Source organism: Schistocerca nitens, chromosome 10 (genome assembly GCF_023898315.1).
Source record: "Schistocerca nitens isolate TAMUIC-IGC-003100 chromosome 10, iqSchNite1.1, whole genome shotgun sequence".
NCBI classification, from domain to species: domain Eukaryota; kingdom Metazoa; phylum Arthropoda; class Insecta; order Orthoptera; family Acrididae; genus Schistocerca; species Schistocerca nitens.
Genome location: NC_064623.1, coordinates 80,539,384 through 80,558,279, shown reverse-complemented (window position 1 = coordinate 80,558,279; position 18,896 = coordinate 80,539,384). Strand labels below are relative to the sequence as shown.

General features: G+C 45.8%; 1 protein-coding gene across 1 annotated transcript in view; it reads left to right on the top strand.

The window, feature by feature from the left end:
• The window catches only part of LOC126209892 (facilitated trehalose transporter Tret1-2 homolog), a 77,818-nt gene that overhangs the window by 22,078 nt on the left and 36,844 nt on the right, over nucleotides 1-18,896 (top strand). Inside the window, exon 5 of the mRNA XM_049939015.1 lies at nucleotides 6,980-7,228. Within this exon, the coding sequence (XP_049794972.1) occupies nucleotides 6,980-7,228 (249 nt within the window). The remainder of the gene's footprint in view (nucleotides 1-6,979; nucleotides 7,229-18,896) is intronic.

Below are 18,896 nucleotides of genomic sequence, written 5' to 3'. Positions count from 1 at the left end.
CCCGAGTCCGAGTCTCTGTCCGACACACAATCTGCCAGGAAGTTTCACATCAGCGCACACTACGCTGTAGAGTGAAAATTTCATTCTGTTGGTGGCTGTTTCCCAACTTAATAGACCACAAGCGTCTTGCATAAAATTCTTCGTTTCGACTTCCACTATGTTGTAAACAATAATCGTTTATCCCCTATATATACTTCATGTTGTGTAGGCGAAGTAGAGACTTTATGGAAGCATAAAATAAAATGTGGTTTTCTCATACTTGCGTCACACGCTCAGTAAGAATTAGGTTTTTACGTTGCATTATTAAAGTTAGTGCATCAATAATAATAATGATTAAGTTCGCAATAGTAATGTTTTTGGTTTGAAAGCTCCTTCTGAACAAATGTTTTTGAGATAATAAGTAAATACGATTTTATGGCAATCTATGACTTTTCTAATGGAAAATGGAGAGGCACCGCTTTTCCAACTGAGCCAAAATGACCCACAATCCACCTTTTTTTTTCCAAAGAAACCAAACTAGCAGGTGATGCAAATTGGAAACAACCAAACTTAAAAATAATTAGAGGCTTCCTAAATGTAAAGTTTTGTATATGAAAGATACACGAAAATCGTTTTATATATAATTAAGCAAATTATTGAAAGTTAGCTGCTAAATCAAGTCGATAAAACGAAAAATATATGAATAACAAAAAAAACTTGCCTTGTTATAAGTGTCTTCTGCTGTTCATCGATATAATGAAGTGAGCTGATATGCCCTTCTGTTACCTGAAAAGACGTACCTATTACATACAACGTAAGTTTTATGTAATTTACGTAACTATAAAATACTTATTGATTACCGGTCGTGGACGCTGAATAGCCAGAACCAAGTGCAAGAACAGTTTGTAACACGTAAAATAGGCGAGCGCAGTGGAAGAAACGAGCAACTGGATACTGAACTAAGTAGGAGCAGTCGGCAGTGGAACTGAGACAGATAGTCATGCGAAAAACGACGAGTGCGGCCGAGGGAGACCGAGACTGAGACGAGCTGGAACGAGAACTGCCGAAGTGACCGCCGCGACCGAAGTGAACTATGAACCGATCGTTCCTTGGAATTCGTTGCTCAGTCCTTTCGTTCATCTTGGTGAACCGTTCCTTTGCACCCGTTCGTTCGCGAGCTACCCATCTCTAGTGCGTACCTCGCCGCCTCCGGCTGACCGCACGCTGAACGCTGCCGCATTCTGGCACGCCTTCCTGGGGACCGGCACGCCTTCCCGCTCGGGAAGCAGCACGTTACACCGCACGGCTTGCACAGACCACAGGGTGTTCAAAAAGTCTTTCCGCAGTGCCGTATGATTGGTAGCCGCGCGTGACGCAATATTGTTCGCATTCCAGGGTTACTTCCCTCCAAGTGGACTCCCCCAACATTCCACTGTTTCACTTATCTCAGCCAGTGTCAGTAGTATCGTTGGTGTGTGTCGTTACGTCTTGACGTAAACGTTTGAGTTTAGTTCCTTTGTTCGTTTGTTTCGTTTTTGTCACTGTTAAAATGCTAACCACTTATCTTAGAAAATAGACTAACGAAAGGCAAACCTACGTTTCTAGCATTCGTAGACTTAGAGAAAGCTTTTGACAATGTTGACTGGAATACTCTCTTTCAAATTCTGAAGGTGGCAGGGGTAAAATACAGGGAGCGAAAGGCCATTTACAATTTGTACAGAAACCAGATGGCAGTTATAAGAGTCGAGGGGCATGAAAGGGAAGCAGTGGTTGGGAAGGGAGTGAGACAGGGTTGTAGCCTCTCCTCAATGTTATTCAATCTGTATATTGAGCAAGCAGTAAAGGAAACAACAGAAAAATTTGGAGTAAGAATTAAAGTCCAGGAATAAGAGCCCGCATCTCGTGGTCGTGCGGTAGCGTTCTCGCTTCCCACGTCCGGGTTCCCGGGTTCGATTCCCGGCGGGGTCAGGGATTTTCTCTGCCTCGTGATGGCTGGGTGTTGTGTGCTGTCCTTAGGTTAGTTAGGTTTAAGTAGTTCTAAGTCCTAGGGGACTTATGACCACAGCAGTTGAGTCCCATAGTGCTCAGAGCCATTTGAACCATTTGAATAAGAAATAAAAACTTTGAGGTCTGCCGATGACATTGTAATTCAGTCAGAGACAGCAAAGGACCTGGAAGAGCAGTTGAACGGAATGGACAGTGTCTTGAAAGGAGGATATAAGATGAACACCAACAAAAGCAAAACGAGGATAATGGAATGTAGTCGAATTAAATCGGGTGATGTTGAGGGAATTAGATTAGGAAATGAGACACTTAAAGTGGTAAACGAGTTTTGCTATTTGGGGAGCAAAATAACTGATGATAGTCGAAGTAAAGAAGATTTAAAATGTAGACTGGCAATGGAAAGAAAAGCGTTTCTGAAGAAGAGAAACTTGTTAACATCGAGTATAGATTTGTGTCAGGAAGTCTTTTCTGAAACTATTTGTATGGACTGTAGCCATGTATGGGAATGAAACACGGACGATAAATAGTTTAGAAAAGAAGAGAAAAGAAGCTTTTCAAATGTGGTGATACAGAATAATGCTGAAGATTACATGGGTAGATGACATAACTAATGAGGAGGTATCGAACAGAATTGGGGAGAAGAGGAGTTTGTGGCACAAATTGGCTAGAAGAAGGGATCGGTTGGTAGGGCATGTTCTGAGGCATCAAGGGATCATCAATTTAGTATTGGAGGGCATCGTGGAGGGTAAAAATCGTAGAGGGAGGCCAAGAGATGAATACACTAAACAGATTCAGAAGGATGTTAGATGCAGTAGGTACTGGGAGATGAAGAACCTTGTACTACAGGATAGAGTAGCATGGAGAGCTGCATCAAACCAGTCTCTGGACTGAAGACCACAACAACAACAAAATGCTAACCATTGAAGAACACGTGTTTTTAGTCGAACAAGTGTTCAAAGCTGGCGGTAAATACACAGCTTCAGTTCGGCAAACATTTAATGCAGTTTTCCCGGAGACGACACTCCCACATCGTGATACTGTACGAGATTTCATTAACAAATTTCGAAGTACGGGTTCGGTGACAGGTGCATCGAGAAGTGGTCGTCCGAGCGTTTTGTCTGAGGATAAACTACTCGATATTTCCGCTGAAATGTCAACGATTCCGAACAAGTCAGTAAGAAAACTCGCCCAGGAAATCGATGTTAGTGTCCCACTTTCCGCACCTTTACCATAGCTTTCAACCGAGGAGAATCGACTTTCCGGGTCACATTCAACTGCTCCGCGAGTTCCGGTTGAGTTTGAGTATCATCTTTATCCAATAAGGCCTGGAATTCCTTGTCTTCGAACGTTCTGGGCAGTTTCCTGCGCTCGTCGTTTCTCACGTCGAAATCACCTCTTTAGAATTTTTTTAACCACTCGAAACACTGCGTTTTCCCAAGAGAATGTTCGCCGAAAGCTTCGACAAGCATTCCATGCGATTCTGCAGCAGTTTTCTTCAAATGATAACAGAAAACCAATGATGTCCGCAAATCATAGCTCATAGGCATAAAATTCGAAATGTTTACGGGTTTGAAACAGATACCGACGTATGGAATTTGGGTAACTGTGTGTTAACATTCGTCCTCAGCCGTTGCAGGAAGCAGATGGCACTGCAGGGGCGGTCTCAAGGGCCCTACACTGATGGCTGGCACCATCTACAGGGAAATTCCGGTTTCATACTTTTACACCTAGTACTTCAGCAGCAACAATAGCGCACCATAGCCGTTACTAAAACGCAAACGTGCAGAAACGTACCATACAAAACAAGGCGAACACAAGTAACACCAAAGTTACGCTATTAGCACAAATTATAGACCAACAACGTCGTCCCAAAATCACGTGACTAACCCGGTAACAACACGTGCTGTAGGCTATGTTCACTCCGTAGATGTAAACTACTGGCCATTAAAATTGCTACACCAAGAAGAAATGCAGATGATAAACGGGTATTCATTGGACACATATATTATACTAGAACTGACATGTGATTACATTTTCACACAATTTGGGTGCATAGATTCTGACTAATCAGTACCCGGAACAATCACCTCTGGCCGTAATAACGGCCTCGATACGCCTGGGCACTGAGTCAGAGATTGGATGGCGTGCACAGGTACAGCTGCCCATGCAGCTTCAACACGATACCACACTTCATCAAGAGTACTGACTGGCGTAGTGTGACGAGCCAGTTGCTCGGCCACCATTGACCAGACGATTTCAGTTGGTGAGAGATCTGGAGAATGTGCTGGCCAGGGCAGCAGTCGAACATTTTCTGTATCCAGAACGGCCCGTACAGGACCTGCAACATGCGGTCGTGCATTATCCTGCTGAAATGTAGGGTTTCGCAGGGATCGAAAGAAGGGTAGAGCCACGGGTCGTAACACATCTGAAATGTAACGTCCACTGTTCAAAGTGCCGTCCATGCGAACAAGAGGTGACCGAGACGTGTAGCCAATGGCACCCCTGAGGTGTGGGGTCGATCTGTTATTCTGTTATTCTGCGCAACAGATTAATCTGAGATGTACCCTTTACCCTGTGGCTCCTGCAAGATGTAATTTCCACCCCCACATTATTACAGAAGTCAGACAGACGCTCCTAACGTTCTAAAGAGAAATGCCTGTAAAACGTTCAGCAATAAATATCTTCTGGAGTCGTCCGCTGTAAGGAAATGACACAAAAATTCACAAAATTATTTACGTAACTAGTGGGATACTTGGGTACTGGAGTAGTGCTAGTTAGTGTAAGAAAAACATGAAACTAACGAAAGTTATTATTTATTTTGCAAAAATTCTGAGAAATCACAATGATACTTATAGTTATGAATTGATCAAGTTATATACTGGTTATCTTCAGAATGTGAAGTTACCTTTCAAGGATAGGATTCGCTAATGAAATTTCTACACAAAGTATAAGATGGTAGTTAACTTGGCAGAATGGCTGAGAGGCACACCTACTCAACTTGAATAATTATCCTTTAAAATGTTGCTAGGTACAGTCGAGGCTGTAGCGTGTGACATGCAGTGAAGTGTACTGTTGTGGACGAAATATGGGGCTCGCAATAACTGTAGCGCACAATACTGTAAGCTGCGATGACTGCTGTCTGCGCCCCTCGCTGCTGGCAAATAAGATAACTCTCGTTCTATCTGGATAGACCTTCGCCAATCAAACTCTCCCTATGCCTTGATGAAGTCAAGGATTCCTATTCACCCCTAGTCTAACTACTGGCGTGGTACACCGGTCAGATAACCAGTCCACCACGATGCCACTCAAAATTCGCTCGCAGGCATTTGACTATAACTCTGTCCGTTCACACCGCACAAAGTGTCGGCCAACACAGTGAACAATGCTTAATCGCGAGCGACTCAATATAGAGTCGCCCTTTGATTCGCTCTCGACAGAGGTGCTCTCCCAGTGAAGTACTGAGGAGAGACTTGTTCCTCGCTCTCTCGAGTACACATACGAGCGCGCACGCTCCCATTATGTGTTCTCGCTCCAAGAGCGACAACGGAACGGCGCCTCTCCACGCCAGACGTGAAGGGGTATATCTTTCAGTCCTCCATTATACCTTCAGCTCAAGGCTTCAGAAATATCATCTGCCAATCAGCATTGCTCTTCTAAACTGGGAGAATGACGTTAAGTTTAAGGTGCCCAATCCGGAAACTTGTAGCTTTGGCGTTTGGCGTTTGCTGTCTTGCTGTGAAAATCTCTGAAACTACGTGCTATGTGTAAGGAATGCGTAGGCTGGCCGCTCCCACACAATGTAGCGGAATTTGCTTTTAAACTGAACACGGGGTCGTTCCCCCTTTTCACTCGGGCCCACACTGCCCGCTACGGGCGGTCACCGGCCGACATGGGCTGGGTCGTCCCACTGTGTGGCCTCTCTCCCAAACTAAAAGCCTCTGTGACCGTTGCGTCTGGAATGCATGTGTGCACGCCAGCCTCGAGTATTTCAACCATGGTGCACTCACTTGTCAGTTGCATATCGTTTACATGAATTCATACAAAATTGACTTTATCTTATCCAGTTTGGGTTCGAATGAAGCGTCCTGTCGTGCGGAACATGATTGTGAGGGCGGAATGTATAAGCACTGAAGGTCAGGAGACCACGACGTCTTACAACCGATGTAACCATCAAGATGCTGTAAACAGAACCCAGATTCAACCGAAAAAATGACGTTTTGCCATTCGTGCACCTAAGTTTGTCGTTGAGTACACCGTCGCAGGCGCTCCTGTCTGTGATGCAGCGTCAAAGGTATCCGCAGCCGTGGTCTCCGAGCTGATAGTCCATGCTGCTGCAAACGTCGTCGAACTGTTCGTGCAGATGGTTGTTGTCTTTCAAATGTCCCCATCTGTTGACTCAGGGATCGAGACATGGCTGGATGATCCGTTACAGCCATGCGGATAAGATGCCTGTCATCCTGATTACTAGTGATACGAGGCCGTTGGGATCCAGCACAGCGTTCTGTATCACCCTCCTGAACCCACCCTTTCTATATTCTGCTAACAGTAATTGGATCTCGACCAACGCGAGCAACAATGTCGCGATATGATAAACCGCAATCACGATAGGCTACAATCTGACCTTTATCAAAGTCGGAAACGTGATGGTACGCATTTCTCCTCCTTACACGAGGCATCACAACAACGTTTCACCAGGCAATGCACAACTGCTGTTTGTGTACGGGAAATCGGTTGGAAACTATCCTTATCTCAGCACGTTGTTGGTGTCGCCACCGGCGCCAACCTTGTGTGAAGACTCTGAAAAGCTAATCATTTGCATATAACAGCATATTCTTCCTGTCGGTTAAATTTTGCATCTGTAGCACGTCATATTCATGGTGTAGCAATTTTAATGGCCAGTAGTATACATCTTCTATGGGGCTGTGGACACTTTTAATCAGGCTGTCTAGTTCATATTCGCGACTGAACCATAACCAGAAACGTGAACGACCGACAGGAGCTGGTGGCGGAGTCGGCCTCGCGGGACGGCCACCAGGGGTCTCTGCTGTCGTCGGCCAAGGCGCTGCTGCGGCGCATGGCGGAGGCCCGGCGCGACGTGCGCGCCCTCGGCATCGTCTTCGGCCTGATGTGCTTCCGCCAGGTGATCGGCATCAACGCCGTCGTCTTCTACACCGTCGACATCTTCGCCGTCGCCGACGCCGACCTGTCGCCCTCCGCCGAGACCATCATCGTCGGCATGGTGCAGGTCTGTGTCTCATCTTTACTGCCAGAAGCCACTAGGCCACGAGCCAATAAATCTACCGATCCATACCGCAAGCCAACTTTGACTTAATTATATTGTAACGAATGACGTCAGACATCCGCAAACAGAGATGGAACAGAACACTGGCAATGTCTAATTTGCTTCTATCATTTTTGAGCATATGTTTGTACCGTTTCTTTTTTCGTATTGTTATTCCGTTTGCTATGGATTTTTTTATCGATTGTCACTTTTTATTTTTAATTCACTGTCGCATTTGAGATGACACATTGCCATTTTCTCATATGGAGATAGTGAATGGAGCTGTGCACGCTAGATAATGGAGTGCCAAGTGAAGTTACCAGAACGTTTCTGTTTGGAGTTCAGTAGAGGGGCGACAGCAGTGAAGGCAGCCAGGAACATTTCCGTCGTGTATGCGGATTATGCCATTGGATGGAGCATAGTAACAAAATGGTTTTCTTGTTGTAACAGGATGACCGGAGTAGGTGACGTAGTTAGGGTTGTAGGGCATGACCGGGTAGAAGAAGCAATCGTCCTCTTTATTGCTGGTTCTCCCAATACATTTTCCGGTAGCTCAGCCCCACTGCTCGTGTCGTGGTGGAGACGAGCTGATGCACGCAGTCCGGGGAACGCGACGCCGCGCTCGATCAGTGGCTGCGCAGGCGGTAGGAGGTTAGCAGCACGAGGCCCGGCCCAGCTCACAGACACAGCGGCTCGTGACGACGCCGGGAGTCGCCGGTGCAGCAGCCGGCAGCACCCTCCGCCGGCCGGTCCTCAGGGACAGCGTCACTGATGACGACGATGTAACAGCGACCGAACGACCAATCGGTCGAACCGATTGCCGACGCCCACCACTGATCCCCTTAAATAGTGAACCCGCCGGCTACGCGGCACTGTGGGTAATAGGGTTCACAATGAATTAGCTAACGCAACCATTCCACACGCGGCCCTCGCCTGCGCAATTCTGCTAATGCTGCGTTCTGATGGCTGCCGCTCACATACACACATACCGACGCTCGTTGCAAAACTGTCACTGCTGGCCAGCCTTCGTCCGCCATCTGCCGTGAGGATGGCGCATTGCTCACTGAAACACACTAAATCACAATTTCGCACCATATTTCCTAAAAATAACCCCTTGTCCGCTACATCGTTTTAAGAAGGATCGGCCGGCCGGTGTGGCCGAGCGGTTCTAGGCACTTCAGTCTCGAACCGCGCGAGCGCTACGGTCGCAGGTTCGAATCCTGCCTCGGGCATGGATGTGTGTGGTGTCCTTAGGTTAGTTAGGTTTAAGTAGTTCTGTTATAAGGGACTGATGACCTCAGATGTCCCATAGTGCTCAGAGCCATTTGAACCATTTCGAAGAAGGATCGTTTTGACGTTAGTGACTTTCCACTTTCAGGAAGACCATTGGGGTTTTAAAAAGATCGTTTAAACGCATTAATTCACAACGATCCACGTCAGCATACTCGAGAACTGGCAAATGTGATGAACTGTGATCATGGAACCACGGTGCGACATTTGCATGCAATGGGGAAGGTTCAAAAATCGGTTGTATAGGTAGCGCATACTCTAAATGAAATCACAAAAAGCCTCGGGTGGCCAAATGTACATCTGTGCTTGCTCGTCATCAACAGGCTCGGAGGTACACCAACCATTCCTATCTTGTATCGTTATTGCTGACGAGAAATGACATCTTAATGCTAACGTAAGGAAAAGAAAGAAATGGCTGAGCCCAAACAAAGCAAAGACCTGTATGCATCGATAAAAGATAATGTTATGCATCTCGTGGAACAGTTGTTGCCGGCCGCTGTGGCCGAGCGGTTATAGGCGCTTCAGTCTGGAACCACGCGGCTGCTACGTTCGCAAGTTCGAATCCTGCCTCGGGCTTGGATATGTGTGATGTCCTCAGGTTAGTTAGGTTTAAGTAGTTCTAAGGGACTGATGACCTCAAATGTTAAATCCCATAGTGCTTAGAGCCATTTGAACCATTTGAACAGCAATTATGTGGTCTACTACGAATTGCTTCCCCGAGGTGTAACCATCACAGCTGACATGTACTGTCAGCAACTGAGATATCTTGCAGACGCAGTCCAAGAACAACGACCAGGAAGACAGCGTGAAGTGATGCTACTCCACGATAACGCCCGGCCCTGTTCTGCTAGACTGACGAAAAACACTACACAGGAGATGAGTTTGGAACTCATTCCGCATCCACATTATTCACTTGATCTCGAGTCCTCGGATTTTCACCTTTTCCGTTCTCTATCAAACAACCGTCAAGGGACTTCCTTTCCGGATGAAAAGCGCTCCAAACATGGTTCGACAAGTTCTTCGTCTCGAAACGACGTGATTTCCAGGGTCCTAGAATCGAAAAGTTACTCCAGCGTTGGCAGACTATTTTAATAGGGAAGGATAATATATTATTGATGATTAAAGTGTCTGTTAAATGTACCTGTTGTGCTTATTAAACTTATAGAAAAATTCTACGAACTTATGCACCCATATAGTATACTAATATTATTTTCTCCCTGCTGGATCTTGCTGAAATCTGTGGCTCCCATTCGATTTAGAATTGTTGATGGAGAACGTAACAGCCCGCATGTCTCACTACTGTATGTGAAAATTTTAGCACAAATAAAACGAGCAGTGAGAATAATACCGTGGGCGTTACGTAGATACCCCTTCAATGAGTTACGCATTTTAACTGCACCGTCAGAATACGTATATTTCCTAATGAAATTCGTGAAAAATCATCCATCACAATACGAGAAGAGCATTGACGACCGTACCTATTACACTAGAGGAAAGAATGACTGCTGTTGCCAATTACTAAAACTGTCAGTATTGATCACTGCGGTAGCTGTCAGTGCGGCAGGTTGCCAATCGAAGGGGCCCTGGTTCGAGTCCAAGCCGGGTGGGAGAATTTCTTCGCTAAGCGACTGGGTGCTGTGCTGATCTTCGTATTTTCATAACCCGAAAAGGAGGACGTTGTTATCAGGAGGAATAAAACTGGCGTTCTACGGATCGGAACGTGGAATGCCAGATCCCTTAATCTGGCAGGTAGGTTAGAAAATTTAAAAAGGGACATGGATAGGTTAAAGTTAGATGTAGTGGGAATTAGTGAAGCTCGGTGGCAAGAGGTACAAGACTTCTGGTCAGGTGACCACAGGGTTATAAATACAAAATAAAATAAGGTTAATGCAGGAGTAAGTTTAATAATGAATAGGAAAATAGGAATGCGGGTAAGCTACTACAAACAGCATAGTGAACGCCTTATTTTGGCCAACATAGATACGAAGCCCACGCCTACCACAGTAGTACAAGTTTATATGCCAACTAGCTCCGCAGATGACGAAGAAATTGATGAAATGTATGATGAGATAAAAGAAATTATTCAGATAATGAAGGGAGACGAAAATTTAATACTCATAGGTGACTGGAAATCTATAGTAGGAAAAGTAAGAGAAGGAAACGTAGTAGGTGAATATGGAATGGGAGTAAGGAATGAAAGAGGAAGCCACCTGGTAGAATTTTGCACAGAGCATAACTTAATCAAAGCTAACACTTGGTTCAAGAATCATGAAAGAAGTATACGTGGAAGAAGCCTGGGGATACTGGAAAGTCTCAGATTATATAATGGTTAGACAGAGATTCAGGAACCAGGTTTTAAATTGTAAGACATTTCCAGGGGCAGATGTGGATTCTGAATTTGATAAGATGGGATCGGGATGAACTGAAAGAACCAGCGGTTGTAGAGAGCTTCATGGAGAGCATTAGGGAACGACTGACAAGAGTGGGGGAAAGAAATACAGTAGAAGAAGAATGGGTAGCTTCGACAGATGAAATAGTGAAGGCAGCAGAGGATCACATAGGTAAAAAATGATACAAATCCTTGGATAACAGAAGAGATATTGAAATCAATTGATGAAAGGTGAAAATATAAAAATGCAGTAAATGAAGCAGGCAAAAAGGAATACAAACGTCTCAAAGCCGGCCGCGGTGGCTGAGTGGTTCTAGGCGCTACAGTCTGGAACCGCGCGACCGCTACGGACACAGGTTCGAATCCTGCCTCGGGCATGGATGTGTGTGATGTCCTTAGCTTAGTTAGGTTTAAGTAGTTCTAAGTTCTTAGGTTACTTAGGTTTATGAAGTTCCAAGTTCTAGGGGGCTGATGACCTCAGAAGTTAAGTCCCATAGTGCTCACAGCCATTTTCGAAACGTCTCAAAATGAAATCGACAGGAAGTGCAAAATGGCTAAGCAGGGATGGCTAGAGAATAAATGTAAGGATGTAGAGGCGCATATCACTAGGGGTAAGATAGATACTGCCTACAAGGAAATTAAAGAGACTTTCGGAGTAAGAACCACTTCTATGAATATCAAGAGCTCAGATGGAAACCCAGTTCTAAGCAAAGAAGGGAAAGCACAAAGGTGGAAGGAGCATATAGAGGGTCTATACAAGAGCGATGTTCTTGAGGACAATATTATGGAAATGGAAGAAAATGTAGATGCAGATGAAATGGGAGATACGAGACTGCGTGAAGAGTTTGACAGCGCACTGAAAGACCTGAGTCGAAACAAGGCTCCGGGAGTAGACAACATTCCATTAGAACTACTGACGGCCTTGGGGGAGCCAGTCCTGACTAAACTCTACCATCTGGTGAGCAAAATGTATGAGACAGGCGAAATACCCTCAGACTTCAAGAAGAATATAATAATTCCAATCCCAAAGAAAGCAGGTGTTGACAGATGCGAAAATTACCGAACTATCACTTTAATAAGCCACGGCTGCAAAATACTAACACGAATTCTTTACAGACGAATGGAAAAACTCGTAGAAGCCGACCTCGGGGAAGATCAGTTTGTATTCCGTAAAAATGTTGGAACACGCCAGGCAATAGAGACCCTACGACTTATCTTAGAAAACAGATTAGGGAAAGGCTAACCTACGTATGTAGCATTTGTAGACCTAGAGAAAGTTTTTGAAAATGTTGACTGGAATACTGTCTTTCGAATTCTGAAGGTGGCAGGGGTAAAATTCAGGGAGCGAAAGGCTATTTATCATTTGTACAGATACCGGATGGCAGTGATAAGAGTCGAGGGGCATGAAAGGGAAGCAGTGTTTGGGAAGGGAGTGAGACAGGGTTGTAGCCTCTCCCCGATGTTATTCAATCTGTATATTGAGCAAGCAGTAAAGGAAACAAAAGAAAAATTCGGAGTAGGTATTAAAATTCATGGAGAAGAAATAAAAACTTTGAGGTTCGCCGATGACATTGTAATTCTGTCAGAGACAGCAAAGGACCTGGAAGGGCAGCTGAACGGATGGACAGTGTCTTGAAAGGAGGATATAAGATGAACATCAACAAAAACAAACCGAGGATAATGGAACGTAGTCGAATTAAATCGGGTGATGCTGAGGGAATTAGATTAGGAAATGAGACGTTTAAAGTAGTAAATGAGGTTTGCTATTTGGTTAGCAAAATAACTGATGATGGTGGAAGTAGAGAGGATATAAAATGTAGACGCAACGGCAAGGAATGCGTTTGTGGAGAAGAGAAATTTGTTAACATCGAGAATAGATTTAAGTATCAGGAAGTCGTTTCTGAAAGTATTTGTATGAGTGTGGCCATGTATGGGAATCAATCGTGAACGATATATAGTTTAGACAAGAAGAGAATATAAGCTTTCGAAATGTGGTGCTACAGAAGAATTCTGAAGATTAGATGGGTAGATCACATAACTAATGGTGAGGTATTGAATATAATTGGGGAGAAGAGAAATTTGAGGCACAACTTGACTAGAAGAAGGGATCAGTTGGTAGGGCATATTCTGAGGCATCAAGGGATCATCAATTTAGTATTGGATGGCAGTGCGGAGGGTAAACATCGTAGAGGGAGACCAAGAGATGAATACACTAAACGGATTCAGAAGGATGTAGGCTGCAGTAGGTACTGGGAGATGAAGAAGCTTGCACAGGATAGAGTAGCATGGAGAGCTGTATCAAACTAGTCTCTCGACGGAAGACCACAACAACAACACGAAAATGGTCTGTATGGCGTCACATGACAAATCTAAGCTAATGTAACTTTATACCAGGGCACGGCTTGACACTAATGAAATTACATGAAATGTATTCGCATTTTGAATATGGGCAACCATCAGCTATGTAACGGAATGACGCCAATGAAAATTTGTGCCGCGCCGGGACGCAACCCGCATTTCCCGCTTACCGTGAGCGGTCGCCTTACCATACGCTATCCGAGCACGACTCGCGGCTCGACCCAAACTTCCATACGTTGTCAGCCGTGTGCCTACAACCGGCACTAGTTGATTGTGCATATTCCCATACAGGGGAGACATGTTAATTGAATGTAACGTGCCCGGTATCAGCGGATAAATACGATATTGCAGGGCCTGTGTTGTTCAGAATTACGATGCAAAGTTCCTTTTCCTTCGTGCATGCTTGTATGAGGGTCACTCCAAAATAAATGCACACTATTTTTGTAAAGATACGGTTTTCATTCTGCACGTGAGAAAGTTTTACAGTGTGTAGATACATCCTTCCCGCTTGTTTTCAAACTTAGATCAACCTGTTCCCGTGAGTGGGGCCGTCACAGCTTGTCTTCAAGATGGATGCTACACTTGACATTCTTCAGAAGTAACGTGCTGTCAGAGAATTCCTGTGCTGTGAAAACCAGACAGTGGGAAACATCTACAAGAGGTTGAAAAAGGTGTGTGGAGATGCTGCTTTCGATCGCAGTACAGTTAGTCGGTGGGCAAGCAGGTTACGTGATGAAAGCGAGCACGGCAATATTGAGGATTGTCTTCGCAGCGGCAGGCCTCGTACTGCACACACTCCAGACAATGTGCAGAGAGTTAACGAACTGGTGACTGCTGACAGACGCATCACAGTGAACGAATTGTCACGCTGCGTTGGGGTACGGGAAGGAAGTGTTTGCAGAATACCGAAAGTGTTGGGCGTTAAAAAGGTTTGTGTCAGGTGGGTTCCGAGGATGTTGACAGTGGCTCACAAAGCAACAAGAAAAACGGTATGCCGCGAACTTTTGGAACAGTACGAGAATGGTGGAGATGAATTTCTTGGAAGGATTGTCACAGGTGATGAAAGATGGCTCCATCATTTTTCACCAGAGACGAAGAGGCAATCAATGGAGTGGCATCATGCAAATTCACCCAAGAAAAAAAATTCAAAACCACACCTTCTGCTGGAAAAGTCATGGCTATGGTGTTTTTCGATTCCGAAGGACTCTTGCTTGTGGACATCATGCCAAGTGGAACCACCAGTAATTCTGATGCATATGTGACGACACTTCAAGCTCGATGGTTTGCCGTTGCACGGCAATGCACGGCCACATGTCAGTCAAAAAACCATGGAAGCGATCACAAAATTCGGATGGACAACACTGAAACACCGGCCTTACAGTCCTGACCTGGCTCCGTGTGACTATCATGTCTTTGGGAAACTGAAAGACTCTCTCCGTGGAACAAGGTTTGAAGATGATGACTCCCTTGCGCACGCTGCCAAACAGTGGCTCCAACAGGTTGGTCCAGAATTTTATCATGCGGGTATACAGGCGCTGGTTCCAAGATGGCGTAAGGCGGTTGAGAGGGAAAATATGTGGAGAAATGAAAATATTGATCCTAAAGGATGTATCTACACACTCTAACTCTTTCATACATGTGGAATAAAAGATGGATTTAAAAAAATAGTGTGCATTTCTTTTGGAGTGACCCTCGAGTATCATCACGTCTACGTACCTACTGTTGGGAAAGATAAATAGCCGGGAGGGAGTGGACTGCATGGTTGGGTGGTTGGCCAAACAGCGAGGTCGTCGGTGCCATCGGGTTAGCAAAGGACGGGGGAGAAAGTTGATCGTTCCCTTCCAAAGGAACCATCCCAGCCAGAAGTGATTCAGAGAAATCACGGAGGTCAGGATGGCCGGACGTGGGTATGAACCGTAGTCCTCCAGAATGCGAGTCCAGTGTGCTGCCCACTGCGCCACCTCGCTCGGTTCAGCATGTCTGAAGGAACTTTGCATCGTACTTCTGCACAACACAGCCACTATCATATCGCACATAATGAATACTCTGAATTGTCGAACCACACAGTATCATGTTCCCACTTTTAAGATCGCTGTATAGGCACGTACCGAAATCCAACAATTAAGAAAAGGAGTCCAGTATGCGGCGACAAATATCTTTAATCGTTTGCGTAAAACATTTACATAAAACGTATGGCAAGTAACAAAGCATATTTTAAAATTAACCTTAAATTATGTCTTGGATAAGTCCTACTATTCCATGCAAGAATTTCTCTTTAAAAACCGGTAACGCTAATCATGTAAATTGACTCATTCCACATGGTTTCGATTAAAGAATCGCTCAAACGTATACTGTCAAACATGAAACTGTCTAGGTAACTAACATTATAATGTGTGTGTAAGCGTAGGCTTCCGCAGCTGTTGTCAGACTCAATAAAATTTTTCAGGGTATCTGACCGCATTGTCAATTTGTACAGAGTGACGCAAATGCACTAATTCACGGAGTAATGCAGGCAGAGAGATAAAACTTGACACACATGCCTGAAATGTCAGGAGTTTTACTGGAACCTTGGCGAGATCACCTCTGCGCGGTGAAGTCAGCGCACGTCGCACTAGCATTCCACGGACTGCTGTTTGGAGAGCACTAAGGAGTACCTTTTAGTGCTGTCTGTACAAAATCCAGCGTCATAATTAACTGTTATCTTTGCTTCTGTATCATATGAGGCGCCTTCTGATGGCCATTTTGTACCCTTTTTTTATTGTTTCAACAAATCCCCCCGTGTCATTTCAAACATGTGTGTCAATTTTTGCTTCTCTACCTACATTATGCAGTGAAGTGTTGAGTTTTCGAATGTCAAAAGATTTTTGGGTTATCTTGTACACTGAGGTGACGAAAGTCGTGGAATAGCAATACGCACACATACAGGTGCCGGTAGTGTCGCGTACACGACGTATAAAAGGGCAGTGCATTGGCGGAGCGGCGCTCTTATTCCTCAAACCCAACAAACCCCCCTTCCGTCACCTCTTCCTATCGTCCCTTCTGCCTCACCTCCATCTTCAATAAGGGCTTCGAATCCATCCTCTCCCGACCTATCCATCATCACCCTAATCAACACCACGTCCTCCCCCTTACCCAGTTTGGCTTCCGACCCTCCTTCTCCGCCGAAGACCTTAACCTTCTCTCCCTCCAGCTTAACTCCCGTCGCTCTGCCATTTTTGTTTCCCTCGACCTCCAAAATGCCTATGACCGTGTATGGCATCCCGGTCTCCTCTTTAAACTCCAAACCTATGCCCTGCCTATCAGTTTCGTCCATCTGGTCGCTTCCTTCACGCCGTCCTTCCTATGTCACCCCACAACTCCTGTATCTTTTATCCCACTGCTGGCATCCCCCAGGGCTCCATCTTCTCCCCTCTCCTCTGTCTCCTGTACACTGCTGATATGCCCAAGCCACCCTCACCCGTCCTGGCTCTCTGTCCTACCCTTCAACGGTCCCAATGCACCCTCCAAACCCACCTTGACCAGTTCACCACTATTGTGTAACCAGTGGTTCCTTCGTCTCAACCCCTCCAAAACACAGCCAATCATCATAGGCTCCTCCACCTGCTCCTTCCGTCTCCATAACTTCTACCGCTCCCTTTATGGTCATCCCATCCAGCTCACCACCACCCTTAGATACCTTGGCCTCACCCTCGACCATCACCTCACCTGGACCCCTCACCTCCTGACCATCCAGCATAAAGCCCATTCCGGCCTCTGCCTCCTGAAACTCCTGCCTGGCCGGACATGGGGATTACATCCTTCCACCATCCTCCACACCTCCAAATCCCTCATCCATCCTATCCCCTGTTATGCCAGCGTTGCCTGGATCTCCGCACCCACCGCTCCAAATCCTCAAATGACATGCGCTCCGCCTTGCCTTCTGTATCCACCTTCCTTCTCCTGTGCGAACTCATCCCCATCCCCCACCTCCTCCTTTTCCTCCAACATCTCTGCATCCTTTACACTGTCCACATGCTTGATCCTCCTCGCCCTCTAGTTTCCTCCTTCCTCTTTACCCCCCATCTGTTGCTGTGCCTCTGTATCCCTCCCTCTCACCACCTACATACCTCCATTTCCTTCATCAGGGCAATTTCCAGCACCTCCCCCTCCCGGATGTTGAACTTCGCCGTGAGATCTACCCTTACTTCCAACTGTAACCTGGCCTTCTTGCCCCCCTCCTCCCCTTTTTCCTCTCCCCTCCTTCTACTGGAACGGATTTTACTCCTTCCCTCCCTGAATCCCTGCACCCCCTCCTCGGCTGTTTTCCTCACTCGTCCCTTCCCTCTCTGGCCCCCCTTTCTCTCCTCTCCTCCTCGCCACCTTTTCCCGTTTCCCTATTCCCTTGACCTCCCCTCCCTGGCAGATCCTCCCAAGTTTTTATATGTTATCAGTGTGATGCATTAGTGTTGTGTTTTGGTGCCTTAATACAGTGTCCTCTAGTGACGTGGTTTTAATTGTGTGCTCGACCTGCTTTTCGTCCATGACTTTTCCATGCTACGCCGTCCGTCACGTGGCTGTTTTCATCGTTCTACGACTTTTATGCTCCGGCCGTAATTTGCCTGGTGCCTTTTAATCTAGCGTGTGTTTTTTGTGTAACACACTTTTATTTTTTAGATTTTTATCTCCGATTTACAGTCACCACTTTGTATGCTTTCTATTCTTCTGTTCTGCCTTTTTTGTTTGTATAGTTCGCCAGGTTTTCTTATTTATATTGCTTTACATGTCTTCCTGTCCATTTATGTCTCTCAGCTGAAGAGCAGTGCTTTAACTGCTGCCAGCCCACCCCTGATGGGGGATGTAAATTACAATAAAGGGGAAAAAGCGGGGTTCCGATTTGTACTCAGGTGATCCACGTGAAAAGTTGTCTGATGTGATTATGGCCACATGACGGGAACCACCAGACTTCAAATGCGGAACGGTACTTGGAGCTAGACGCATGGTACATTCCCTTTCGGAAATAGTTAGGGACTTCAATATTCCGAGATCCACAGTGTCAAGATTGTGCCGAGAATACCCAATTTCAGGCGATACCTCTCACCACGGACAACACAGTGGCCAACGGCCTTCACTTAACGACCGAGAGCACCTGCTTTTGTGCGGAATTGTCAGTGCTAACACAAAAGGAACACTGCATGAAATAGTCGCAGAAATCGATGGGGGACGTACAACAAATGTGTCCTTTAAGACATTGCGGTGAAATCTGGCGTTAATGGGCTGTGGCAGCAGACAAACGACGCGAGTGCCATTGCTGAAAGTATATCGCCAGCTGCGCCTCTCTTGGGCTGGTAACCATATCGGTTGGTCCCTAGACGACTGGAAAACTGTGGCCTGATGTGTTCCACTATCAGTTGGTAAGAGCTGATGGTAGGGTCTGAATGTGGCGTACACACAAGGAAGCCATGGACTCAAGTTCCCAACAAAACACTGTGCAAACTAGTGATGGGCTGTATTTACAGAGAAGGAGCTGGGGCCTCATGTCCAACTGAAGCCACCATGGACTGGAAATGGTTTATGTTCGGCTGCTTGGAGACCATTTGCAGAAATTCATGGACTTTA